Source organism: Sebastes fasciatus, chromosome 5 (genome assembly GCF_043250625.1).
Source record: "Sebastes fasciatus isolate fSebFas1 chromosome 5, fSebFas1.pri, whole genome shotgun sequence".
NCBI classification, from domain to species: Eukaryota; Metazoa; Chordata; class Actinopteri; order Perciformes; family Sebastidae; genus Sebastes; species Sebastes fasciatus.
Window position 1 is genome coordinate 31453372 of NC_133799.1, and position 27920 is coordinate 31481291.

Genomic DNA, 27920 nt, shown 5'->3' on the forward strand with positions numbered 1-27920 from the left:
TACAAGAAACTCATTGGAACAACTTTTATGTAAGGTAACTTGAGGCCAGTGATTGCGGTGGTGCTAATAACTGATTCTGTGGCCTGCCGTGACTAAATGAATTCAGTGGAAATACTGAATTTTTAATGACATTGACAACAAAACTGGATCAGATAGCCGATCCACTTAATAAGGTCAGCATTGGCACAGATAGTAGATCCCTAATTTCAAGCAAACTGGGATGAACCTGTGTTTGCATTCACAAACTCAACTGCGAGTACAGGAAACAGATCTTCCAGTGCACAGGAAACATGTAATGTGTAGGTCAGGGGTCCCCAACGAGTAGCTCGCGAACTACCAGTAGCTTTTCTGCGTTTCTGAGTGACTCGCTAAAGGTTAAAATAATATGTACATAAATTTGATAACAAAGAGTCACTTTGTAAACCTGTCTAAATTACTATTCAATCAAATTCACAGACATCCCGCCCCCTTCTCACACAAAATGATTATTTGCCAATCAGCTGTCAATCAAATGAGTTTCGCTGCTTTCAGGTTTGGTTACATCAGTACCTCTGTAACATTATGCAATGTTAGCAGACAAGCAAGCACACACCAGATTTGATAATGACCACAAAAATTGCCAGGCCAATAAAATTAGGAATGTAACAAGAGTCTTTTTTCACTAATGTGTGCGTCTCATTTGCAGTGCGAGCGTGGCAGTTGGTAAAAGATGTAACGTCACCAAAGTCCACAGAAACTTTTCTTGGGACTTTTTCGGCCGGTAGCAGTCTACGAACAGAGAAGGTAAAGGAGCTGAAATAACTCTTAAAGGGACTATTTGCTCCACCTCTAGACGTGAACGCGCGCTCACTCCACACTGCAGAAGAGTTAGTTTAGCTCTGAGAATATCTAGTGAATGTAGAGTGGATGTTTGTGCAGAAATAACTGCTGCAGCTCCTCCAGACCAACAGAGGTTTTCCGTGTCTTGGGAAGTAACGGAGCTCTACAGAGATTTACGTTGTCCTCTCGTTACCGACCGGGTGCCGGTGTCTCCTCTGCTCTCTCCGGCTGCGGGCGGAGAGAGCAGGGAGACTCGCTGCAGAGCTCCGCTGCCTCAGCCTGCACTTAGGCAGGAAAAGCCAACACTAGGATCAGATCTAAATCATGTTCATGGAGAGACCTTTGTCTGGTCAGCTAATATTACTGCCAAGCAGCTGAAATATAGAGTGATATTGTGGTTTTAGCTGACTTGTGTCGCCTCACTGTTTTGAGTGATGCTCGTTCAGGTATATTTAGAGCGAGCAAGCGCGAGCCCGACGCTGACTTTCATTGATTTCACGGCCACAGGTGTCGCTGTTAACAAGCATTTCTGAAAGTTACAAATAGTCCCTTTAAAAGACAAACATCTCTGTTTACCAAACTGAGGAAGAAGGCCAATACACACAGCAGAGGCTACGTTTAGTGGCGCACATCCTAATGAAACATAAAAAAGCCCTTCGCCTATGGCGGGATTGTAATGGAGGCAATGACTGCGGTGGCTGAAACGTTATTAAAGGACCATAAAAGTAAGACAGAAATTATGTCTGCTATTGGCAATGTACAACTTGGTGCAATGAGTTTATACAGCCACCTTGAATCTCCCCTGCCCTGGCCGATACGTGACGGAAAGATAGCTCTCGGCCACTTTTGTTCCGTGAAATTAGCTATCAGAGGAAAAAAAGGTTGGAGACCCCTGCTGCAGGTGCATTGTTTATGTAGGTATTAGATCTTTTCATCTGGGTACATGCCATGGTGGCCTATCAAGTCAAATTTTATTTATGTTTAAGGAAGCACACTTATTTGATGTGGAGAAAGCCTTATTTTGATTTGAAAGATTGTACATTCAAAGTTGTATTCATATGTTTACAAAGTACAATATGAAGGTGAAGGATGCGTATCAATTTCTAAGGTTCAAATTTTGTTGACATATTTATTTTCAAAGATGTAAGAATAAGAATAATCCGGTGGAGTGTAGGCACTGAAATCACATAATGATAATCATATTTGTGCAGCCCTAAATTCAACATATTTGAAAAATCACACACACAGTACATATATATAGGTAATACATTATGAAATCTATCTTTTCATCTCTTGTAATCACTAGTTTTTCTGGTGTATAGCTGACCTTGGGGAAGAAGCGGCAGTAGTCTCGGGTCAGAACCATCTCCACCACGTCTTTCAGCCCCTCTAAACCCAACATGTCTGCTGCCAGCATCACCTGACTGTGGGACAGGAGACACAAAATACAGGTCAGCTTGTTTTCTTGGCCTTCTGTATTCTAGTTTTGAACACTCTGTTCACATACAGTACCTGGCACTGGCTCCAGGTGGCAGATCCACAATGGCCCCATACATGAACTGGAGCAGGATCTCCATCTCATCTGGCCCTAAGCTGGAACGGTTAACAAAATAATGGGTTTAGAAGCTATATTTCTAAAGTTAACATACAGAATTATCCCCAATCACAATCTAATATTATCTTTGTGAATCCAGGCACACTGTGTAAATGTATTAGTTCTGTTAATACAACAAACACAACTGTTAACACAATCCATATATCATGCAGCACTCAATCCACGTGACTGCAGCCCGAGGGCCACTTCACAGGTTCTCCCCCCCGCACGTCAACGCAGCAGCTCCCCGTTCTGACAGCCACGTCTTCCCCCGTTACACTCAGATCAGTAATGCTGAGGCGACTGACACGTCCCTCCCTGGAGGAAAAAAATGGGCTTCATTTGCTTTTCCCCGCTCTGAAAAGAGACTGCGAGGCTGGTGGTGGTGGTGATGGGGGAGGGCTCTCCAGCAGGCAGTGGATGAGAAGGCATTTATGTGCCTCATAGAGGAAATGTTGCAACCTTGCTTGCTACCAAGTACTCCAAGTGGGCCGTTACTCACCGGTATGCATTACCGGCACTTCTTCATTTTACTCTTTGGCGTACCGTGACTATTTCTTTCACGCCAGCCCTTCTCTCAAGCTGCCGGTACTCTTTTCTGCCCTCTCTATATCAGGTTCTCTGGGAGATTGATCACTGCGTTTCATAACGGTACGGTGCAGCGTCAGCGTTTTTGCGCCCCGCCTCATCAGCCGTATGAACATAAAAACTATGAGGGGAGAATCTGGACGAGATGACGCAAAGCACGGGTGACGGGGGGGGGCAAACGAGGGTGCTGTAATTTATCAATACAATGTTCACGTCGTTTTTGTAAAATAATTGGTGAACTGTTCGTCATAACTTTTTATTTTAAGTTTTCTGAATCTGCTCTTTTAGGGCAACCATTTCCAGAGAATTAAATGTTCAGACGAAGGCTGTGATATGTGTAAATAATAAAATAATCATTTAACTGGTAATAATAATGGTCCAAAATGAAAAAAAAATGTAAAAAATTCTTGGGAGAGGACCCCCAAACCCAATACCTCCTAGTATCTTTTATTCACTGTAGAAATTCAGAATGTGTCTCTTTATCCTGCTGTATAATATGTAGGAGCATCCTGACTGGGACACTGTTCCTAAAACCTGAATGATACCCTACTATAGGCTATAAATAACACAGGAGAGCACATTAACTATTAACACTATGGGTAAATACACAAACACGCCACCTTAACACTAAAATGTTCCAGTTGGAATATTATTGGAGTATTATAGGCCTACTATAGAAGATGCACAGCCCAAGTATAATAATATACCAATAAAATCCCAGCTGATTATGACATAGTATAACATGCTTAAAGAAATAATGACTAAATAGTAATAAGTCACAAGACATCGCTGATACCGGCCGACAAACACACGCCAACATGTGAATAAGAAGAGTACTGGCAATTATTCTTTTCCACTTCAAGCACTGCTTAGTAGAAATCTGAGCGAGCCATTAGATATTCCTCTAGCAGTGGGTGGCTGGAGTTAAAACATGGCATTGTGTGTGAAACCCCATACTGAACAGAGCCACTTCTGTTGCACAGCCTGAATAATTAATGCAGCATATGCAGTAATTCGGCTGTATTGGTCAGGAATGAAATGTAGAATTGTTAGACCAGGAGTGGAGGTGTATTATTGATCCCCGTGATCTGCTGCAAGATGATGCTGCTGATGCCGCCGGTCTTACCCTTGCAGGGTGATGCACTGTCTGGAGCTCTCCATCCAACTGCCGCTCAGCATGGCTCGGAAGTACTGAGACCGCGCGCACAGGATCGCCCTAGAAAACCCAACAAAGCAGGCAGTGGCATGTCAGATCCACCCACCGTTTTAATATTTCACATGTCATCTGTCGGGCCTGCGTGTGTGCTTAAGTGGCTTTGAAGTGACAAGCAGGAGGACAAAAAAAATATAGCATGTGTTCTATAGTCTCTGGAGACAAGTGTTTTTATCATCCCTGGCCTCTGAAGATTGTACTGTCACAGAAATATAGTGTTTATAGTCCTTAATTAGCTCCAATAAAGGATAGAGCTGGTGATATTCTAAATCCCATGAAAAGACAAAAAAATAATGAATGTGTATATATCAAAGCCTGACGTATCTTATTCTTCTGTACCATAAAGCTCCATTGTTGTCCAAAAACTATTAAACACTCAATGAGCCTCACCGTTGCACTGGGTTACATAAATATGACACTGTAGTTTACCACATACATACTTACCAGCATGCCAAATGTGTATTAATCTGCAGCTGATAATAGTCCCAAACAAATGCACTATTTCATCCTGTTTGAGTAAAGTTTACTAAAAATTACAGTGCCAATCTCTTTTAGGAAATTACTTATTTAAGGAGGGGTTGTTGCCCCGGCAGTCTACATGTCGAAATGTCCTTGGGCAAGATACTGAACTAAATTCTACCGAAGGCTGTGCCATCGGTGTGCGAGTGTGTGTTTAAATGTTTATCCCTCCTGATGAACAGGTGACACCTTGTATGGTAACCTCTGCCACTAGTGTATGAATGGGTGTGTGAATGGGTGAATGATGGCTTGAGTTGTACAGCGCTTTGAGTGGTCGCTAAGGCTAGAGAAGCAGTATATAAATGCAGTCTTTGAAATTAATATAGTGGACTTGAGGCTGAGTGCCACAGAGAGAAAGTAAGGTGAGACGCAGAATAATGCCAGCCTTATCTTTAAATACATTTCAGTGTAATGCAACTGAAAAACCATTCATAGATGAATAACTAACTAAGGAGGTTAAATAACGCTCCAAACTTGTGCTAAATTTTGGCGAGGAAAAAATGTCATGGCCATTTTCAAAGACCTCAAGATACTGTATGTGAATGAAATTGGTTCCTATGGGTACCCACGAGTCTCCCCTTTACAGACATGCCCACTTTATGATAATCACATGCAGTTTTGGGGCAAGTCATAGTCAAGTCAGCACACTGACACACTGACAGCTGTTGTTACCTGTCTGGCTTGAGTTTGCCATGTTATGATTTGAGTATATTTGTTATGCTAAATGCAGTACCTGTGAGGGTTTCTGGACAATATTTGTTGTTGTTTTATGTTGTTAATTGATTTCCAATAATAAATATATACATACATTCGCATAAAGCAATCATATTTATCCACTCCCATGTTGAGAAGAGTATTAAATACGTGACAAATCTTCCTTTAAGGTACATTTTGAACAGATGAAAAATGTGCGATTAATGTGCGATTAACACTGTAATTTTCACGTCACATACTTGCATTTGTCATAAATTGCTCTTTATAGCCTGATGAATGTCACCTGTTCATGAGTAGGTGCCTGTTAGATCGCTAGCATGATCAACACCTCTAGACTGCTATATCAGGCTGCCTGTTCTGCTTTGTTTGAGGGCAGGGATACCATTCACAAAAATCTTAACCAATAGCGTTATTTGGAAACACTGCCTTCCCACCAGGCGTTCAAACCCTCTGGGTGGGAACTGCAGCAGCTAACACTGAGCTGTTATACAGATCACTGCTGCAGAGCAACCAAAAAATAGCCCAGCTTCATCTCTCTGACGAGCTCTCGCTGGCTGGCTTATGGTTGGCTGCTCCCCTGAGCATGAGCTGGGAGAAACCTGTCTCCATGGTTACCATCTGCTACTACTACCTCTGCATCACTGGAATGACCACCCACCCCTGCTCCACACTGGCAGGAGTCAACAGCAGATGTGCAACCTCTGTAGTGTTTTACATCTGGTCGATGTGGCTGCGGTTAACATGCTCTCATGCCACCTATGATGGTAGTCTTAATAAAAACACAAAAAAAACAGTGCTTTTGGATTCCAGATGTATGAATAAGGGAAGCCACCACGAACAGCTCTACCTGTGGCAGCAGAAGACCTGCTCCGCTACTTGGATGGTGATGTCACACTGCTCTCCCCTCTGGTACAGATCCAGCAGGTCAGCTCCGAGGCCCGAGGCTGGCAAGAGAACAGTGTCTGGAGGGAAGTTGAGATGGATAATGAGGAAGGGCGGGAGGAAGAGAGTGATGAAGAGAAAGGCTGGGACAAATAACAAGTACCCACGAGTCTCCCCTTTACAGACATGCCCACTTTATGATAATCACATGCAAAGTTGAGCAAAAACCATGACGTTTTTTGAATGCAGTATAAATATGTTATTTTTCGCCTATTCTAAAATGTTATTTTAATATTTCTGCATACTGGGGTCCCTAAACAGTCTTGGAATTGCATAAATTAGGTATTACTGTAAAGCTAAGCCCCTTAACTAAACTCTTTACTGAAACTTTACAACCACAAACTAGAGACCTAGAGCATTCAGAGGATGGATGGCTTTCCTAGGTATGTTGACAATAAGGGGGTTTCCAGAACAGTAGTGTTCGCCATCCAGCCGCCAAAAAAATGCAATTCTTGCAGAAATCTCCAAATGTCAAAAGTTTTTGATACTAAATCCCAGCATGGCTTTTTCTATGGTGTTCCTCAAGGTCTTAGTGTCTTAATGTGGTATTTTTGAAGGGATTATTGGTCATTTTATCAATTCTTAAGTGGCAAAAGAAAATAATTTAGGACCAAATCTGTGTAACAACAAACGGTATCATCCCAAAAATTGCTGCATAGAATTCATGTCTATTTCTGATGTATGACTATAGCAACTTGACACACAGTGCTGAGCTGCATGTCAAGTTATTTTTCAGGTTCCCAGCTTTCAGATGATGTACACCACTTCTATGTGACATCTACTGCTGACCTGCTATCGCCCCCTAAAGTCCCCCTGTACCTCCCTAAAAAAGACAAAAACAGGTCTATTGTGGGTCTCAGAGGGTTAATAAAAATACTGTTAATAGTGAAAAAAGGTAAAAGAATAAATAAATAAATAAATAAAGTATCCGCAGCATGGCCATGCTGCAATTAGCACTAACAACAACAGGGATCCAAATGAGATTAGCTGTTAAATGGATTATGACTGAGATAACATGATGAGAAGAAGAGGGAAGGAAGGAGGGGGGGGCAGCTGAAGAGCCTCATAACCTACATAACCTAGAATAAACCCTCCATGGCAGAGTGTGTTCATCTGTTTACCTGAGTCAGTGGAACTATGAAGGTCTGCGGGGTCGGGAACAGGCGGAGTACTGTCTGGCACTGAGCCCTCCACGTCTGGGATTATTTCAGGCGAGCGCATGCTCTGGTCTGCTGTGTACAGTCGCCTGCAGGGGGTGGGGGGGGAACTCTAACGGTTAATTAAAACTAGGCCTTTCACACTTATTTAAATTACAATCTCATTTGATGCAGTGTGACTTCAGTGATACAGAAGCCCAGGCGCAGGATTTGCTGTTTTTCCTCAGTGAGGCATTTAATAAAGTGACTGGCAACCTTATGAAGTTAATTACAACTTGTTATAGTTCATTAGCCCTAACTACTTGACATCTGTAATATGCTGTAGCATCCTGGCTATTTCCGCCAAGTGTGTTAAGAAAGTGACTTAGTTGCATTAATGCAACCCAGGGGTTAAGGCCCCGACCATGGACTGACTTCCCACTGTACAAAAGTGCACTTGGTCTGCACAGTAGTGATCTGGGGGGCTGGAGCCGCGGTATCGAGGTCCCATCCACACATCCCCAGCTTGCTAGCGTGAGCCACCTAGCTGCTATGATAGCACCACGGTAGCTGTTAGGCTAGACAGACACAACAACTAACCATAATATAGCTATAACTACATTTATAAATTGACACGTTTTATTACACAGACTCATAATGGTTATGGAAAGTTAAAGCTACATCTCCTCTCTCGTACAATTCCCAATCAATCGTAATTTCCTCAATCATGACGTCTCATCCTCTTTTATAGCATCAAATAATTAAAACCAAATCAAACTCATACATCAGCGTGATAAGAACTACCTAAAATGACAGAAACCATCTTTGGGTAATATGTATTTGACGTGTACTTTGACTTTTTAGTTTGGCCCATGTCCCATCCGCTAACATGGAGGGGGCAAGATTTATGACCTATACTGCAGCCAGCAACCAGGGGGCGATCCAGATGTTTTGGCTTCACTTTTCGGGGGAGCTGTCATTTTGTCCATCTTTATATACAGTCTATGGCCTGTATGACTATGAAACCATAACATTCCCGGTTCAAGTCCCGCCAATGACCTTTGTTGCATGTCATTTCCCATCTCCCGATCTCCTCTACTTTCACTATCTAATACAAAATATTATAAAAAAGTATATTTAATGATAGTCCAATGAGATATTTGGCATATATTTTCATATAGAAAGTTTTTTTTGTAGAAAAACATGTTTCTATTCCTCAAACCAAGGAATTGAAAAGAGCATTGTTTTAATATTGGTGCTGAATTTGACTGGTATCGTTACTGGCACCTTTATCATATTTCCAATGATACCCAACCGTAGCCTGGAGACGACCTTACTACGTGCCCAAACTTTCAGTATCTTTCTCAGTATATAGAGGCAGTGGGTTTAAAACAATCAATCAATTAATCTGTTGATTTTTTTCACAATTAATTGATCAATCGTTTTGTCATTAACGGGTCAGAAAATCTTCCGGAGAATAAGTGGATTCAGATTGCTTTTCCGACCAACAGTCCAAAACCCAAAGATATTCAATTTGTGATCATATAAAACAGAGAAAAGCAGAAATGATCACATTACCAGCAGCAAAGCAATTTTGGCTTGAAAAGTTACTCAAACAATCAACCTATTATAAAAAATAGTTGCCTCTGTACCTCTGTGCATACCAAACATCTCTGTCTTACCTGAATACCTGAGCTCAGCAACGTTGCATTTGCCATGTGTAAAAGAGCTTTGAACTAACTTTTAGACTCCATGACAGTGTAACCAAACAAGACAGACTCTTTCTTCTAGTCCTAATTATAAACTGCTAATGAGACACAAACACAAATCAGTGGATCAAAGACTCACACTGCAAAAGCCTTGAAGGAAACCGCTACATTAGAAACGTACAGATGATTAGAAACACTTTGGGATTTGTGTCTCGACACCGACATGAAAGTGTGATGTGTGATTTATTATTGAATAGCTGCAGCGTTTGCAATGCTCCTAGAAACAAACATACAAACACCAGCAAATCCTGCAGATTAAAGGTGGTGTGCATGGCGCCCTCTGTCTGTGAAACTGTAACACTAAGAGAGAAGGATAAATGGTGATCGCCTACTAGAAAGCAGATGTAGCATTTTGGCTTCATGAGTGGTATTCAGAAAAGCCATTAAAGCGTTTCTTCTATAGGGGCAAATAGAAGCTGCAATCAGCAGCATCACTTGAGCCTACCTGAGGAAATCTTTCAATCCAGACAGCTCATAGCCAGACAGTTGGATGATGGTGGGATCTTTGTGCGTCTGTCCCTGAAGGACATGAGGAGCTCTGGCCAACAGTACGGCTCTGTGTGCTCGGAGCGAGCCTGACCCAGCATACAGAGAAACATCAGCTTCCAGCTCCTCCTGCAGCAACCTGGGGAAATGCATTACAACACTTTATCAGCGGCAGTTCCCTCAAAATCACCCTTTACTAAGTGATTAAAGAAATTTTTTTTACATACATGACATCAGTGTGAATTAATTACCATTGACTAGAAAAAGCAATACAAACAAACTATGGTTGTAGCCAAGTAGGTCTGGGAATCCCGACCCGATACTTTCATCATAAAATATGACGACAGACATTCGAAGCTTCATCTGAAAACCTCAATAGAAGCTTTGAATGTAAAAAAAAAAAAGAAAAAAAAAAAGACATTCAATAGCCTACAGCCAGAATTAAAATACAACACAACTTGTTTATTTTTTGGAGCTATTTGAGTAAAGCGGCCTGGAGTTGCCGGGGAGCAGAGGGAACGAACAGCCCCGTGAGCTAGCCAGTGGGACACACACACAGCTTCCATTCACGTAATGGGTATTGAATGAAGTACTGTATTGGTATCACTTCAAGGGTACCAGTATTGGCATCGTAATGCATTTTTTATACCCAGCCCTAGAGCCAAGTTGGCAAAATATTCATATTAAAAGTACATTTAAAAGCAAACATAGAAAAAAGACAATAAACAAAGGTCTTCTTAGCCAAACTCTAATATCTAAGATTAATCTGATGGCCTATTTTTCCACTTCGCAGTAACACAAGCACAGTCCTGAGGCAGGCATTTCTTCTTCACCATCATTATCTCTCGTCCCGCCTCAATGACTGATCTAGGTGACCCAGAAAGCAGTCAGCTGAAGGCCAGTAGGGCGGTATGAGGTTCAAGTGTTGCTACTATGTCCATTACTGTAAACCTCTGATGGAAAGTGCCTACATTGATGAAGCACTAGTGCAACAAGGAGACTCCCATCCCTATCAACTTAAAGCCAATGAACCGAACAGATCCATGTGAGCTTGTTTCTTGGGAGCTTCCAGTCATCTGTGAAGTGTACTGTAACTTCTGTAAAAAAAACTGTGGAAGATCCACTGATCCTATTATCTGAGGGAAAAACCCCACCCTTGGCTATTCTAATTCTATTATACGTAGCAAAACTAGGGCTGCAAACAACGATTATTTTCATTGTTAACAAATGTGATTATTTAACCATTAAAAGGTTAAAATTGGTCCTTGAGTTAAGATTTTTTTGTCAAACTATATTTAAACATGTCTTACATGACAGCAATCATCCTGATTAAACTGGATCTACCAGCAGGTTCTTTAAACAAGTTCACTCTTACTGAGTGGATGATTGCAGACCATTTACGTGCGTCTAAGAGAAGCTGCAGACACAATCAGAGTTGTTTCCATTCCACAGCCCTGTATTGCTTTGACTGCAGTTGGAAAACTTTAAGACACCGGTATCTTTGGTATATTGACATTTGCCAATGATCAACATTTAACCCAGTTCAGGGCATACTGTCACACGTCTTACCTGTCCAGGTCTGCAGATAAAGCAGATGATAAACATCTCTTCAGCTGCTCTTTGTGTTTGCGCTCTTTGGCCTGGAACTCCCTCGCAGCCTCTGTGGTGATCATGGTTCATTAGGTTCTCTGAGACAGAGACAAGACAGAGACAAGACAATGACAAGACAGAGACATCAGTCTGTGAATGTGTTAAGCAGCTCCAGAAGAAGAGGGCTGGATAAAACCCAGTGGCATGCTGTGGGGACAGTCTGAGGAAGCCCAGAGAGACAGATCGTCTACAAAATAAATACATAATTGCTGGAATACAACAAGCCACGTATGATGCAATTCTATGCTTTAATAAACTGGGGGGAAAAAGTTCAGAAACTTGTGTTTGGTGGATTATTTCTCTGTTGTTACAATGCTAATTGGCATTGTATTTCACATCGTTGGAAAGCCTGTTTATTTACCTTCACAATGATGTCCAACTTGTAAGGATCATGCATTTGTGGGATGAGCAGCACAGCTGATTATGTGGGTAGCGCCCAAGAAAAATTTGCCAAAATGCTCTGCCGATGGTAAACAGTGTATTCTCCTGTTGGTATTGACTCTTGTTTTGAGTTGTTTGGTGGATTGGATGATTGAACTCTCTTTCAGTAACAAGGACCAAACAAGACATATAGACTATTTTACACTTTATTCATTTACATCACTGTGCAGGTCAATAAACAGGCTTTCCAACGATGTAAAATACAATGCCAATTAGCATTGTAACAACAGAGAAATAATCCACCAAACACAAATTTCCAAACCTTTTTTCCCCAGTTTACTTATGATGCAAAGACATCAGTCTGTGAATGTGTTAAGCAGCTCCAGAAGAAGATGGCTGGATAAAACCCAGTGGCATGCTGTGGGGACAGTCTGATGAAGCCCAGAGAGACAGATCGTCTACAAAATAAATACATATTGATTGAATACAACAAGCCACGTATGATGCAACTCTATGCTTTAATATTTATGATGCAACTTCACCTGACTCCCCTACAGCAGGTGACAGACTCTGCTGTCAGCAGCGCAGCACCATCTCTCACCACACAGACTGACTTCACGTTTACCAGCACTGAAGCCCAGAGAGGCGCTGCTGCTCACCAGTGTGAAGAAAACCAGTTAAAATGGGAAGACATGACCACGACAACCCGACACAAAAGCACAAACTATTGTGTGATCACGAGCATCATATTTACCTGCAACGTTACTGTCAGCACCACAATGATAACACACCGGCTTCTGTTAGCTTCCACTGATGACATCACCAAGAACAACCAGCTTCCCTCTATTTTAAAACAAGTTTAACACACCCAGTAACACACACACACATACCTGTGCTTACACATGTATTATCTCTCTCTCTGCCGACCTGCTCCGGGCTGTGAGCTCAGTAACATCACTCTGATGCTCCTCTCCTGGCTAGCAGCATGCTAGCTCTAGCTAGGTAACCCGGGCTACCGTTACTATGGAGCTAGTTCTCCTCTTCACCATTAAACCCTTTACCGCCTCGTGGTGAACAATAGACCGGTAGAAATGACTTGCAGCCGATACTCGTGTGTTAGTATGAGGCTCGGTAACAAGCTTTAGTACCTTCATTACCGGGCTGACCCACTGACCGATGTTGTTGACATCACCGCTGCACGCTGCTCTCCACCCACTATAGGACACTAGGACAGGGTTGGACAAAACGGAGAAGGAGAGGACATGTCATCACAGCCCCAGACGCTGCTGCACATGCGCAGTGCGAACGGAGAAAGTGCCTCAAGTGACGCTTTCTGGTACTGCGCCTAACCTCGAAATTCCTACTTTCAAAATAAACTCTACTGGTTTGCTCGGTGATAATGGGAAGGTTATGTGATATAGGTGCCCTTTGGTGGTTGAACACAGAGGAACGCCTCACATTCGACTCACAATTTCCTCTACACCTGCAATCTGCTTTAAATCGCCTGCAGGTGGTTCAAACTGCAGCGGCCAGGTTATTAACCAGAACTAGCCGTCGGTCTCACATCACCCCTGTTCTGGCATCCCTCCATTGGCCCCCTGTAACATTCAGAATCAACTTTAAGATCTTGCTAATTACATTTAAGGCACTGCATGACCTCGCCCCCAGTTACATTGCTGATCTCCTTGTTCCTTATTCGACCTGTCGAACACTTCAATCCTCTGATCTCGGCCTTTTATCCATCCCCCGCTCAAACTGCAAAACAAAAGGTGATCGGGCCTTTTCTTAGCCCCAACTCTCTGGAATCACCTCCCCCAATCTATTAGAGCTGCTGAATCTCTGGACTGTTTTAAGCAGCTTCTAAAAACCCATCTATATAGGCAAGCCTTTCTATAGGCCTCATCCACATGTGTTTGTCTGTTTTTGTTTGATCTGTTTCTCATTGTTTCCGTGTGTCATATTGTCATTTTTCCTTGTTTTTTTCATTGTTTAATGTTTCTTCTTGTGTGTGAAGCACTTTGTAACGGTGTGTTTTAAAAGATGCTATATAAGTAAAGCTTTATTTATATAGCACCTTTTAAAACACACACTTACTTACTTACTTACTTACTTACATTACAACTCAGTCTACATTCTTGTATCAGGGGAGCAATGCCACTCAGATCTGAATCTACCAGTAGGCCTATTTTTGAGGTTAGATTTGGATTCAACTTGGTGTATTTTTTTTTAAATCACACACAGTGGGTTGCAGGTTCAAACCTGGCTTGGGGCCCTTCTGTGTGGAGTTTGCATGTTCTCATGTTAGCGTAGGTGTTCTCTGGCTTCCTTCCACAGTCCAAAGACATGCAGGTTAATTATTGACTCTAAATTGCCTGTAGGTGTGAATGTGACTGTTTGTCTGTCTCAATGTGTGTCAGTCCTGTGATAGTCTGGAGACCTGTCCAGGGTGTACCCCGCCTTCACCCAATGTCAGCTGGGATCGGCTCCAGCCTCCCCGCAACCCTGAATAGGATAAGCGGTTGCAGATAATGGATGTTTGGATGTGAAAAATCTAAACTGAAAATAGACAACTAAAAAGTATTTTGATATATACTGTGTCACATAAGCTTACGTTTCAATCTCATTCATTCCTCTTTGAATGGAACAAAACATGCAATCTATTAAAAAAATAATGCTAATATTAGTATTGCTAATTAAGGGAAAATCATCTTTACAATCCAATCTGTGTGATATTCATTTCTTTTCTTCAAAAAAGGGTTATAAAAGTGCTAACCTGAAAAATAAGTGCTAGTATTAATATATCCGACTGCCCATGAAGGCAGCAAAAGAGCTTGCCCCTGACTGGCGTTGATGTCATTGGCCTCTCCTCTAGCATTATTCCTCACCTATGATGTCAGTGCAAATGTAACTGTAAATGTTTGAATCAGCATTAAAGAAACACAAAAGATGTCAAATCTGGTTGGACAATGAGATCTACTGCAGAGACATTTGGTGCAATATTTGTTCAACTTTCTAAAGGCACACTTACTTAGGATTAAGTTGAAACTAATGGGTTTGTTAATGGTTGATAAATAATTTGTTCAAGCTTTATAAATTATAAACAATAAGCCACTAATAAGGACAATATTATACAATGGTTTATATTGTTTTTGCTGGTTTGAAACAGACAAAGTCATGCATTGCCTGAATGATCTCATCTCTGAATAGCTCAGCAGTGAATGTGTGTGTGTGTGTGTGTGCTGGCACAGCACTAAAACCTGTTTATGTAAGACTGATGAATACACACCTCAGTGTAATTCCACATCAACATTTCTGTTGGCATATAACCACGTCAGAAAGGAATATGAATGTGAAAAAAACATCAAAACATTTGAGATCCAAAATAACCAACATCAACTGCTGTGTCACTCCGCTCTGTGCTATATTTAACAGTGCATCTGTTACTATTTCTGATGTTTTTCATCTCTTCTGTGTAAAAGCTTGGAGTGACTGTTCAGAGACAGCAGCGAGTACATGAGGGCATTAGGCACAGCCTCAAATACACCACCACGGTTATTATTATCTTAAAACAGGTGCGGAAATGATAAAGAGCAATGTAGTCCAACAGATTGACACTTAGTTTATTTATAAAATCAAACGGTGTAGACCTGGCTCAGTGAATTTTCAAAATGCAGTGTGTAGGAATAGATACAAAAGAGTACAATAGTCAACCAACACTGACATTTCTAAACAGGAAGATCAAGATAACAACATTCTCTACACTTGATCATCTCTGAGGAAAAAATACAAAAAAAAAGAAAAGTCCTTCAGACAACACTACCTGATAAAGGGAGTAGGAGAGTTATAGCTCCCAAAGGACTGTGCCCAAAGAAGAAGAAGAGTGGAGCGACCCGGTGAAACGTACATAAAGTATAGCAGACAACGCCACATCCCAATCTCTCAGGACATCTCTACACTCCGAAGTTAAAAGGCACCACACAATACAAGTCACAGGGAGATTCTGCCGCACATTTGTAATGCTGTAACTGACAAACTTTAAGGCGGATGTCATGTGCAAAAAACATCTTGAATGTGTGTCACACCACGTACTGCTGCTCAGTGTCCTCTCCGGTGAAGTGTGCTTTAATTCTTTCCCTCTACATCTTTAAAAAATATTTGAAATGTGAAAGATTTAAAGAATGATTGCATTATCACTATGTTGCTTGGTGTCACAGGCATATTCCAGGCTTGCAGGTGTGGCAAGCGAGAAAGGGGAGAAAGGGGGGGGGGGGAGGCTGGAGGAGGCCTCGCTGTGGATTTAGTTCCTGTAGCTCTTGCGTCCCTCTCCCTCCTTCAGGAAGGTCCATATGAGGGTGTTCACGATATCAGGCTGGTCCTGCTGCAGCCAGTGGCTGGCACCAGATATGATGTTGAGACGGAAATGATTCCGGATGTAGAGGCGGCATGCCTCGGCCATTTCCTGCTCCAAGAAGGCATCCCGCTCTCCCCACAGCAGCAGCACCGGAGACTTGACGTGATTGTGGCTCAGAGGGAGGTCGCTAAGGAGACAAAGGGAAAACCTGAGTCATGCATACAAAATGTTATTGTATGAGAGATTTTAACCCTCTGGGACCCGCTAGCTTGTTGGGAAGGAGGATATATTCTGGGTTCTGTGGGTCCAGACCAATATATCCATATAAGCCACGCCCATTTGCGTCTAGATTGATTTTCCACCATTTCGAATTTTGTCCAAATCAGATTTTTCGCTACAAATTTTGAGCAATCGTCACGAAATTTGGTACAGAACATCTCTGCACCCAGCCGGGAAAAGTTACTTTTTTGTATTGTTGATGTTCCGTACAGTCTTGCTATAGCTAACCCTCAAAGTTAGCTTAAACGATGGGGACAGGGCTTATATTACAAAAAAAGTTATATTGCCTGAGTGCGTTGTGCTTTTGCGATCACATTTGGTGGACATGTGTAGATATTTAGTGCAAATTTGGTGCCATTTGGCCAATGGGTGGGGCTGTAGCAGCATCATCTAACTATAAAGGACAAATTCTCTGTCTGTGTATGTATGAGGCATATCTCAAGAACCGTTCATCCAATCAACTTCACACTTCCAAAGCAGCCATACCACGGTTCTCCACAACGCTGCAAGCAGAACTTCTGGGAGTCAAGTAATCGGCCCTTTCTAGACGGACACATGCTCCAAATGGGCACTGCACTATAGTTTCTATTAAATTACTTCACAAGTTTCTGAAAGAATTCCCACTATAATGTGTATTTTACATTATGAATTTCATGTTGCTTTATGTCTCACCCAAAATGTGCTGGAATTATAGGCTCCAGCCTGTTGTCCAAGTGGACACATAAAATGGATGGATGGATGGATGGATGGATGGATGGATGGATGGATGGATGGATGGATGGATGGATGGATGGATGGTGCTGTGTGTTCATGTATTTGTGTCCTTGGTGCTGCTTAGGTACCGTATGCGCATGTGGAGAGACTAATTGGCCATGGGTCAGTGGTATCTCTTTTACGTAAGCATATAAAAGCTATTCTGAGATAACTCATTGCTTGAGAAGGGAGCAGATGGCGCGCTTAGCCATGCATGTGCAGTTCACATGTCAAAAATACACGCGCTGATATTTTCTTTGATCTGGTTTGTTAGCCAGCTAGTCAGTCTTAACATGTAAGAATGAAGGCGCATGTAAATGTAACTTTATTTGACAGTGGGAGAGGTTTACTTTTCTGCCCCTTCGGAGCTCGGACAGTAGATGGCGCTACTAAGTTTGCATTAAACAAGAACATTATATAGGGTCTCTATATGCACAACACTTAATATGTATATAAGGTTTTTGAGAACAACACATCATGTAGACTTAAAGTGTTCAATAACCAACCATGACCAAACACTGATACTGACTAAAAAGCCTCTCAAAGTACTGCAATAACACTGAAGTGGTCTCCAATGGCAACAGCATACCTGCTCCTGTAGCTGCTGTATAATGCCTGTCTTATATGATGCACAGTTACAGATTAAATCTACACAACAGTATGTAAGATAGTTAAAATTAGCTCAAACTACAACAGTACAGTGCTACTTAATGTATCAGTGATTATTATCCAATATCCAATAATCATTTCTCTGCATTATAAGTACTTCTGCTTTTGATTAGGGCTGTCAATCGATTAAAAGATTTAATTGTGATTAATCGCATGATTGTCCATAGCAAATTAATCCCACTGTTATCTGTTCAAAATGTATCTTAAAGCGAGATGTGTCAAGTATTTAAAACTCTATTTAATACTTTACTATTGGAAATCAATTAACAACACAAAACTATGACAAATATTGTCCAGAAACCCTCACAGGTACTGCATTTAACATAAGAAATATGCTAAAATCATAACATGGCAAACTGCAGCCCAACAGGCAACAACAGCTGTCAGTGTGTCAGTGTGCTGACTTGACTATGACTTGCCCCAAACTGCATGTGATTATCATAAAGTGGGCATGTCTGTAAAGGGGAGACTCGTGGGTACCCATAGAACCCATTTTCATTCACATATATTGAGGTCAGAGGTCAAGGGACCCCTTTGAAGATGGCTCTGAAAGTTTTTCCTTGTCACAATTTAGCGTAAGTTTGGAGCGTTATTTAACCTCCTTCACTACAAGCTAGTATGACATGGTTGTTTCCAAGAGATTCCTAACAGTAGGTTTTTCTAGTGTCACTACACCGCTACAACCTAAAAATCGCAAGTTGTATTAATGCATTAAAGAAATTAGTGGCATTAAAACAAATTTGCATTAACGCGTTATTATCACGTTAACTTTGACAGCCCTACTTTTGATACTTTTTCAATGCAGGACTTTTACTTATAATGGAGCATAGCATTACTTAAGATAAAGATAGGAATACATCTTCCAAAAGCTACGTATAATATATACGTATGATATATTATTTCTGAAAAAACTTTGACATGATCCATGTTTTTGTGAGTGAACTATTTCCCACCTGAAGACATTCCTGTAGTAGTTGAGGGCTCCGGTCAGAGCTCCTGGCTGTGACAGAGCGTACAGATAGGCCTCCAAGTCTTCTGCAGTGAGCCACCGTCCTTTCCTCCCGATCCCGGTGCTGCGGCTGGTGAACAAGGCCTTCAGAGCCTATACAGCAGAGACAGCAGCAAACACTACAGTGAATATATGGGGCTGGTACAATTTGATCTAGAGAACATTTACAGAAGGACGTCCATGTACTGTGAGTCAGAAAAGGTACTTCAGTGGTGAGAACAGTTCTCCTCATGACCTTGGGTCACAGTTCTGGCACTCTGACTTACTGCTGGCTCGACAACATTACATGCTGTGCTTTTATTTCTGAAAACTCCAACACAGGCATAAAGGAACATTATCCAATCGTACATTTAATTAGCAAATATATAAACTACCGCAATACTTAGATGACATTTAAAAATGCCTTGCAAGTCGTTATTACTACACATCTTTAAGATTTATGAATATTAAAGGAAACGTTCAACATTTTGGGAAATACGCTTATTTACTCTCATATGAAACTATAAATTGTTGCAGTTGGCAGAAACCTTGCATGGTAATGGTAAATGTTTCAGGAAGTGAAAAAACACTTGTGTTTTTAAAATAATTTAACACTGCGTCATCAAGGTTGGTATTGTGTCAAGATATATGGTCACTCAGATACTTGTCATTATATGCTAATATCAATATTTTACGGCATCCCTTCACACTAAGCAGCCATCCGTGACCCACTGATTGGTATCAGTTTTCTCATCTAAGTCTCGGCAGGAAAGCAAATTAGCATATTACCCAAAATGTCGAAAAACTAATTATTTTATTTGTACCCAAGAGCTAAAAAACACTAAAACCTAATCATTGCATTTTCAAAACCAAAACCTGAGGTGATTAAATCTCAATATCATAAAGGATATTACTGGATTTTAAGGGCACATTTTACAATGAACAATAAAGTTCAGATTTTAAAAAATCAACAGGAGTACCTAATTGATGACAAAATGCCCTTAACTAGTTTAGCATATGATTTGGTAATAATGTATAATTTCACATATCAGCTGATCCTTTTGTTGACTACAACTAACCTCTTTCACAGCAGGACGTGTTTAGTCACACTGATGCAAACCCTAAAAATAGCCTGACACTGTAATAACATGCACCATACTGTACACCACATGCATGCACACACAACACACACACACACACACACACACACACACACACACACACACACACACACACACACACACACACACACACACACACACACACACAGACACACACACAAACGCCACAACCTTGACCTTGAAACAGCTTCAGCCCACACATAACAGACCACCTTGAAATCATTGATGGAGAGCATGAGCTCCGGGAAGCGGGGCAGCTGGAAGAAGAAGAAATGACTGGATTTCAGCAGCTGGCTCGGGTGGCGCAGAGCGTAATCTGGAGGAGAGGAGAGGAGAAGAGAGGAGTTCAGTTGTTGGATGGTAATTAAAGGCCAAGTTTGCACACGCTGGCTGCGGGGTCCTGGACGTGATAACTGTCAATGACTTTGCCTCTCTGTTTGCACCAGTAAAACCAGCTGTTCCAGCTCCACATTAGACTCCTCTAATTAGCTTCTTATCGTCTTCCCCCTTAAGGCAGAAGAGGATTTGCCAGATGGACGCAAACATGGAATTGAAGTAATAATACTTCCTAATTAATGGTGATAATTAAGGTAATGATCCAAGAGCCCAACCACAGTCTCTCTAATTAGTATGAAGGAAATTGGTTTTCTTCCACAACACAAAGATCTGGGGATCCGTTTCGTTTTGCACATAGTGAAATCCTACCTGTGAACACAGAAGGATGGGGGCTGTTCAGGACGATCAGTTTGGTCACCATCTCCGGGTAGTGAATGGCGAACAGCCACGCTACGGTCCCGCCCCAGTCGTGGCCGACAAGGCAGCATCTGTTGTATCCTTGGAGGAAAACGCAAATGAACAGAGCTTTTGTTATTGAAGCAGAAGGGTCTGTTTATTAAAGCATGTCAGTGCCTGAAAAAATCAATACTGTTCTCACTTCTTTATTGCTGTCTTCCTCCCTCAGAGGACATTTACACCCATCGAACGGATGTATTTCGTGACATACAGCCAAATGCAGATCAAGGTCTGGGCAACCGTCTGAGGGATTCTGATCACATTACCGTTCCAAACTAATCCTCTTACCTTTGCTTGCACCATTTGAGCACTGATACTTGCTGGGCAATGAAAAAGGGCAATGCTACTTGCCATGCATGGTCGAAAGCCAAACCTCCGATAGGCGTATAGCAACATTAGCTGGCTGTAATGTGGATCTATAACAGCTGGTGTAAAAAGAGCTACGTAGTCCAATCACAGATCAGAGTACAGTAGTTGATCAATGCAAGCCTCCCACTTCCACTCAAATGACCGTTGAGTGAATCATTTGCACGGCTATATGCATTATTGAGTGCTTAGCTTCTGAAAAGCCTGTTAAGAAATTAACCATAGACAGCTAGAACAACTTAAGGAGCTACAAAACATTAACTATAAGACCTCTCTCTAAAGCACTTCCTCAGAGAATGTAAATATTTAATAAGGAATGTGTTCAAAAACCGCTTGATAATATTTACAGGACATTATGGTTCCTCTGGGCTGGACTTTCACTGGGTTAACATTACGAAACATATAGACTTGTTGTGGCATTATTTAAAGCTGCACTACTCAATACATTGTATAGTAACAATGGATCAAATGACTGTGTAATGAAATGAAAGGTGATGAAAGAAAGAGTGTCCATTCAGTCAGAACTGAAGAAGCTTCTTGGATGAGAAGTGTATACGTCTTCAAGAAATCTAAACCAAGCCCAGTTGCTGCTGATTTAACCCCTACGCAGAGATTTTGTACTGACATTTCAATGCTAAGACATGTTATTTTTAAACTGAGATATGCTGGCCAGTTAAAGAGCAGAAAATGTCACTCTGGCCAGATAATCATTAGTGGATGCTGGTGTGTGCAGACAGCCTCAGGCTATAACTTCCTGCTAGTGTTATCATGCAGTCAGCTGGCTCTGTATCTGCACAATGTCCCATGTTCAGTAAGAATGAATCACAGGACGTTTGTCATGCCATACATGCAGGCCTGAGAGCCGTCCACAGCTTAAGACTGATATACAAGTTTATTTTAGACTCGAGATGCTGTCAAAACAGTGTCCACTCCCTTGGATTTATTTTAAGATTAGAGACACACAGTTCCTCCCGTGTTCCCGCCTCACCTAAGTACTCCACGATGTCCTTGACGTCAGTAACCAGGGAGTCGAAGCGGTAACTTTCATTGGAGAGCGGCATGTCGGACTCCCCGTAGCCTCGCATGTCGATGGCCACCACGCGGAATTCACTCTTAAACTCACGCAGCTGGTAGCGCCAGGAGAACCTGAGGCACACAGACATGCAAACAGATTACTTTCATACTTGAAGAGACAGACACTCCTTATGCTTTTAAAGAGACCGATTAAAAAAAGAATTGGGGGTCAAGCCCCCAAAACATTGGTTCCTACATTCCCCATAATGCAATTCAATAGTGTCTTTTATTTATTCCTCCCAGCCGGTTAAATCTGCATGTCTTTCCAACTCCTACCACCCAGTTTTTAACACAGGCTTTCTGTTCAACATTACAGCCGATTAGACTCATGTCAGGCTATTAAATAGGCGTTATCAGTGGCTATAAGCCCCATAGATGTGGGTTAATAGGGGCCTATTACACCCACTAATAGGTTTTATCATCTATTCTCATGGTATATCACTGAAAGAAGGTATAAAAGAACACAACAGCGACCTCTAGCGTCTGTAGTAATTATGACAGGAGCAGAAGCGGAAGTCAGGTGCTGTAGTTATAGACAGCATGAAACTCCATATCGGATGGAGGTAAGGGGCAATGGATGGGACACAAAACACAGGGTTTTCACCCAGGAGACTTTTCGCATCCTATGTGAAAGCAACAATGTGTTGTTGTCTTTGTGTTCAAAAGCCTTAAGTTTCACTTTCACCTTTGAAACTGTTATTTTAAACCAAAACACAACTACGTTTTTTTGTTACCTAAACCTAAAGAAGTTGTAGTTTCGTTGCCGAAACCTAAAGAAGCCTTTTCGTTTGTGTTCAAAATGTAATGTTTCATTCAGTTTTACAACATGTTAGCACGTGATGCTTTTAAGTTTCGCTTTCACTTTTACAACACAGTAGGCGTAGTAGACCCCTAATGACCCACATCTATGGTGCTTATAGCGACCGATAACGCCTATTTAATGGCCTGATAACAGTGGAATCGGGTGCATATTTGGAGTTTTCAAGCCCAAACCCAGATATGTATAGGGGTATATTTTCAGACTTCAGAAATCTCCCTTTAGAGCCACACAACACATTATACACCTGTTTTCACAGGCTGAGTAGTACTCCCCATGACGATTAATCTGAATTTGATTTGCAAAATCAGTGAAGTGCCCCTTTAAACTCGTATGCAGTACACATTTGAGATAATTACAAACTAACTTCACAAACTTTTTTCTAAAGCTAGCGCTCAGCTTTCTTTCCAGCTGCGTGAAGGTCATCTCAGTATAATAGAAGCTGTTTTAGATTCTAATCCGCCCACTGATCATGTGGACTGGGATGACTTCCTAATTGAAGATCTTGTCTGCTGTAAAGGCTCCTCATCAGGGCTGAAATCCCCCTCCTCCTCCTCTCCTCCTCCTCCTCATCCACCGGGCGAGGGGAAGCTAGATGCGGAGCCCTGACTGTGATTCTGATGAGTCAGTATAAGATCCCGACTCTGAACCCTCAGATCTTAGAATAAAGATGAGGTTTAAAGTAAAGTAAGCCCCTCAGACCTCTTCACCCTCCCTCTGACACACGCATATACATTCTCCTCTTTCTCATTTCTGAGCGGGAATTAGCACATTTTCTGAAAGTGTGAAGAGTTTCCCTCCAATCGTGTCACTCTCAGCACAGTTCATCATTCTCGTGAAGAATACGGGAAGTGAAGCAGAAAGCGCTGCCCTCTTCCTCCCGTTAATTAATCCCTGTCCTGTCAGCAGCTTAGATGCTATGTTAGAGATATGGACAGGCTTATAGCTCTTGACAACCTCTTTGGCCCCAATCCAGGGGCCACGCTCAACACCATTTTTCATTTCATATCAGGAGGAAGAGATCTTGAATGCTTTGGACCCTTTCCCCCCACTGCCGATGGCAAATCGTGTCTGTGAATGAGGACTCATCGCTGGCGTGGATTTGTGTCTGCAGCCCCGTGGAGAGAGAGATTTAACAGTACAGCTTGAGAATTTGTTATAGTCAGGGGAAATTTCAGAGAGGTGACCGTTGTAACAAACACCGAGCAACTGAACAAACATAACCTTACAGTCGGTTTGCTGCAGCTGTTCAGTGAAGTGGAACTGCTACTGTTGCCGCAACTTCCCCCCCACCCACACCCCCCACACCCCACCCTGATTTCTTCTTTTTCTTTGACCTACCAGAACTCAGGGAAGCCGTGTAAAAACAGCATGAGTGGCTTTCCTCTCTCTCCAGCAGCGACATAGTGGAACCTAAGGCCGGACTCCTGGTGGAAAGAAAAACACACATTCAGGCATTAACACATCAACTTAAAGACCACTTAGTGGAAACAATAGGAAACAAGTCAGCATTTTTAAATGACTATTACTGAGAGAATGGCCGCATGGAAATAACTGCACAATAATGTAATTATCAGGAAAACAATACAGGAGCAGCTTATTTACTTCTGAATGAACACATAACAGCAGTGGCGGACTCAGGCTGTCTAAGGATAGGGCACGCAGAAAGTTTTCTATGCAGGGCAGCCTATATGGTACTACATCATGTTTTCTTCAGTTTAAGGCCCCCCTACAGGGCATTTCATCCCATTTTCTCTCGAGCACTCTAGTGGGCACTTTATCATGTTTTCTCCATTTAAGGGTACCCAAGAGGGCACATTAACATGTTTTTCCACTGGAACGGCACCCTAGATAGCACTTCATCATGTTTTCTCCACTGGAAGGGCACCTTAAAGGGCACTTTACCATATTGGAAGTGCATCCTGGAGGGCACTTTATCATGTTTTTTATCTACCACAGGAGCATCCAAGGGGGCACTTTTGCGGCGTTTTTTTTTTTAACATAGGGGCACCAAGGGAGGCAGCTTGCCCCCCCTCTGAGTCCACCAGTACTTAACAGTGTATCACAACCTTACAACACCGTGCATATTGGACGTGTCACTCTCTTGTTGCTGCTAGAATATTATCTAAGAGTTCCAGTAAACTTAAAGACCCCTTCCAGAAATGTTTGCAGACATATAATATACCCTGCTTTGCATTATAATTTGTGCCCAATATAATTTTTACACAAAAAAATCAATAAACTAGATATTCCTTGGATGGTTGTGTTTCGTAGATTGATAGACAAATCCAATCAAACAGAAAATGTGCTTATTTTAAGGTTATTTTGATTTTGAATGGATATCAACCTCCCCTACCTCTTTTGGCTCAATGATATGATTGTTCGTCTGACTCACACTGTGAATGTTTTAAGACTTGGGGTAAATATAGACTCGGCTGCAATTTAGTAATGCACGTTTATTTATGAGCGCATGTTCAAACTGCCTCAGTTACCATGGCCAGACTGTGCCACTGTACGGACGATTTTCAGCCTGCTTGGACATGTCCTTTGAGGCAGCTATACGGGCTCTGAAGATGCAGCATATCTTGGACACATTGCTACTATGGCAACCTTTTTTTTTTCCTTCTCTTTTCTCTGTCTGACTGTGCTTATTCTTATTCTGTCCTCAAACAAATGCAAGTCTCTGAGACAACTTTCTACAAGTCATCTCTGTCTTATAGTTCCATCTGCATCATGTAACATCAAATCAAACAAAGGCTATAGACATGATTTATTGCTCTTATGAGAACTTGAACTGAATTGATGGGGTTGGTTGATTTTGAGGAACTTCTACATCACTTGAATATTTATTTTTTTTTCTGCTACTTTGTTCTTGTACTTAACAGCATTTTAGAGGAATACATTGTACTCATGACTGTATTACATTTATCCAACAGCTATAGTAAAGTAGTTATTTTGCAAACTAAGATTTTACATATGATCAGTTTATTAGATATGATGCACTGTCATGGATTAAACTGAGTATACAGTAATTAAAATGAGCTCACCCTGGATCAGCTACAACATTAAAATGCATTTAATGCAATAATCAATAGTCCAATTATACAAACTGTCAGGGAACATCCTGTTGAGCAGTGAGTATATTTTTGCTACTTTAAATACATCATGCAGACAATCCTCCTGTACTTTTACATGTTTATATTGTAGTAGTTCCTTAAGTAGCAGACTGATATGAATGATTCCTCCATCACTGACACTATAGGATGTATGTTTTGTGACAGACATGCCTTGTGGTATTTAATTACATAATGTTGAACACCCAGGTAGTGAGAGGCTGGCAGCAGCATGTAGAGCCGTGAGGAGGAGGCGGAGGAGGAGGAGCTGTTCTTTCAGCACCACCTGAGCGCAGCGCTGCAAAACCCAATCCACCGAATATCACGTCTCAGAAATAAACAGATCATGCTCAAAGATCAGGGGCCTGTTTGTCTCTGCACGACGCGACACGGCAGCCAAGGTGTTGCAGCATTTCAAACATCCTATAGCATGCAAGAGAGAGAGAGGTGTAGGCTGCACACACACACAATGGGATTTAACAGGCACCAACACACACCTCTCATCATTGTCTTCCTTACCTTGATCCGAACATAACAGTGGGTTCCCAAGGACGTGTCATTCAGACAAGCCGGAGGAGTCTCACGGACCACCCACTGGAGGGTGGTCGTCGGCCTCAAGATGATGTTCCACCAAAGTTTCAGCAGAGCTACGATGGTGCAGAGCGAGCAATAACCGTAGATCAACGACCAATAACCCAGAACTCTGATCTGCAGCGCAAGTCTGATGAGAAGCAGCAGCAAGTTGTGGAGCACTCTCGCCATCTTTTCACATTGCCGCAGGAAATCGATCCGGATCAAGTTCCTTATTGATCTGTGTCTGGTTTAAACACACTGCTCCTCTGACAATGCCAATGTGTCGTTACACCAGCGCGTCCGTCCGCACGACTGACTGTCTGAAGGGAGGATCCCGACAGACAGGAGGCTGAATGGGACGGTGGCAACGAGAGCATCACGTCAGATTTCACGCTTGCGTGTGACAGCAGTGGTTGTTTTAGCAGCAGGAGGGTGTTGTTGACTATACAAGGCAAGTCCGACATGAAGCAATGAGCCACCCGGACCGGTGCGGTGATTTCACAGTGATTTGAGCCCAGCTAAGAGGCGCTGTTATCGGCAGAGAGAGAGACCGAGCATCGCTGCAGAGCACCGGAGGATGCACGCTGCTGTTATGGCAACAAAAGACAGCATACACGTGCTCATTATTATTATTATAATCAATGAAATGTCTCTCTAGGTCATTTCAATTGTCTCACCATTCAGTTCTGGAACAATAAACCTGCCAACGCGACTTAATTAGCAGGTGGACTATCCTATGACTGGCAGCGCATTCATATCTTAATCAGGCGTGATGCGGTCACAGGTGCGCTTTTATCATGCACCGTAAAGCAGACACAGAGGAGAGCAGGTTGATGGTTTAGTTAGGAAACACAGATAGAGACAAGATTACACACACACAATAAACCAGTTAAACAATTTCAGATTAGCCTAATCTCCCTCACGTGACTGACTGGTCATGTAATAGATTAAGACCTTTGTACTATTCAGCACCGAAGTATGGAGTCCAAACACTGACCAAATGAAGCACAAATATGACTCAATTCATCAATGAGCAATACTGTTACTTAAATAATTAAAATGGAGTGTAAAAAGAGTTTTATACTTTCCCTTGTACAATCAAAACCAATAATACAGATAGCAGAATAGCATTTGGGGATAAACTATATATATATATATAAAATCCAGGCATCTATGGAGGACGGAACCTGCCAAAATAAAAAATAAATTAATC

General features: G+C 41.9%; 2 protein-coding genes across 5 annotated transcripts in view; both read right to left on the reverse strand.

The window, feature by feature from the left end:
• The window catches only part of btbd8 (BTB domain containing 8), a 36392-nt gene extending 23283 nt beyond the window's left edge, over positions 1 to 13109 (reverse strand). Inside the window, exons 1-8 of one of the 4 annotated variants that reach the window (XM_074636466.1) lie at positions 12960 to 13109; positions 11350 to 11468; positions 9740 to 9919; positions 7511 to 7635; positions 6295 to 6409; positions 4128 to 4217; positions 2332 to 2412; positions 2147 to 2243 (exon numbers count right to left, since the gene is read on the reverse strand). In XM_074636466.1, the coding sequence (XP_074492567.1) occupies positions 2147 to 2243; positions 2332 to 2412; positions 4128 to 4217; positions 6295 to 6409; positions 7511 to 7635; positions 9740 to 9919; positions 11350 to 11453 (792 nt within the window). In that variant the 5' untranslated portion in view covers positions 11454 to 11468; positions 12960 to 13109. Of the gene's footprint in view, positions 1 to 2146; positions 2244 to 2331; positions 2413 to 4127; positions 4218 to 6294; positions 6410 to 7510; positions 7636 to 9739; positions 9920 to 11349; positions 11469 to 12701 lie in introns of all 4 variants that reach the window. The other 3 variants (XM_074636470.1, XM_074636469.1, XM_074636467.1) reach the window with 3 other exon arrangements.
• A 2308-nt stretch (positions 13110 to 15417) lies between these two features.
• Positions 15418 to 27507, reverse strand: ephx4 (epoxide hydrolase 4). The gene is made up of 7 exons (XM_074636471.1): positions 26654 to 27507; positions 24363 to 24448; positions 22119 to 22276; positions 20678 to 20806; positions 20185 to 20288; positions 18817 to 18965; positions 15418 to 16349 (listed from the first exon to the last, which is right to left on the reverse strand). Exons 1-7 carry the CDS (start codon positions 26894 to 26896, stop codon positions 16109 to 16111), a joined length of 1110 nt encoding a protein of 369 aa, XP_074492572.1. The 5' UTR covers positions 26897 to 27507; the 3' UTR covers positions 15418 to 16108.
• Between the last annotated feature and the right edge of the window lie 413 nt (positions 27508 to 27920).

Excerpts from the sequence above, each read along its gene's own strand:
- ephx4 (XM_074636471.1), bottom strand. The coding sequence starts at position 26,896 with ATGGCGAGAGTGCTCCACAACTTGCTGCTGCTTCTCATCAGACTTGCG. Across the intron at positions 22,277-24,362 it reads CACGGCTTCCCTGAGTTCTG|GTTCTCCTGGCGCTACCAGC; the intron begins GTAGGTCAAAGA and ends TGTGTGCCTCAG. Across the intron at positions 16,350-18,816 it reads TACTACAGGAATGTCTTCAG|CGACCTCCCTCTGAGCCACA; the intron begins GTGGGAAATAGT and ends TTGTCTCCTTAG.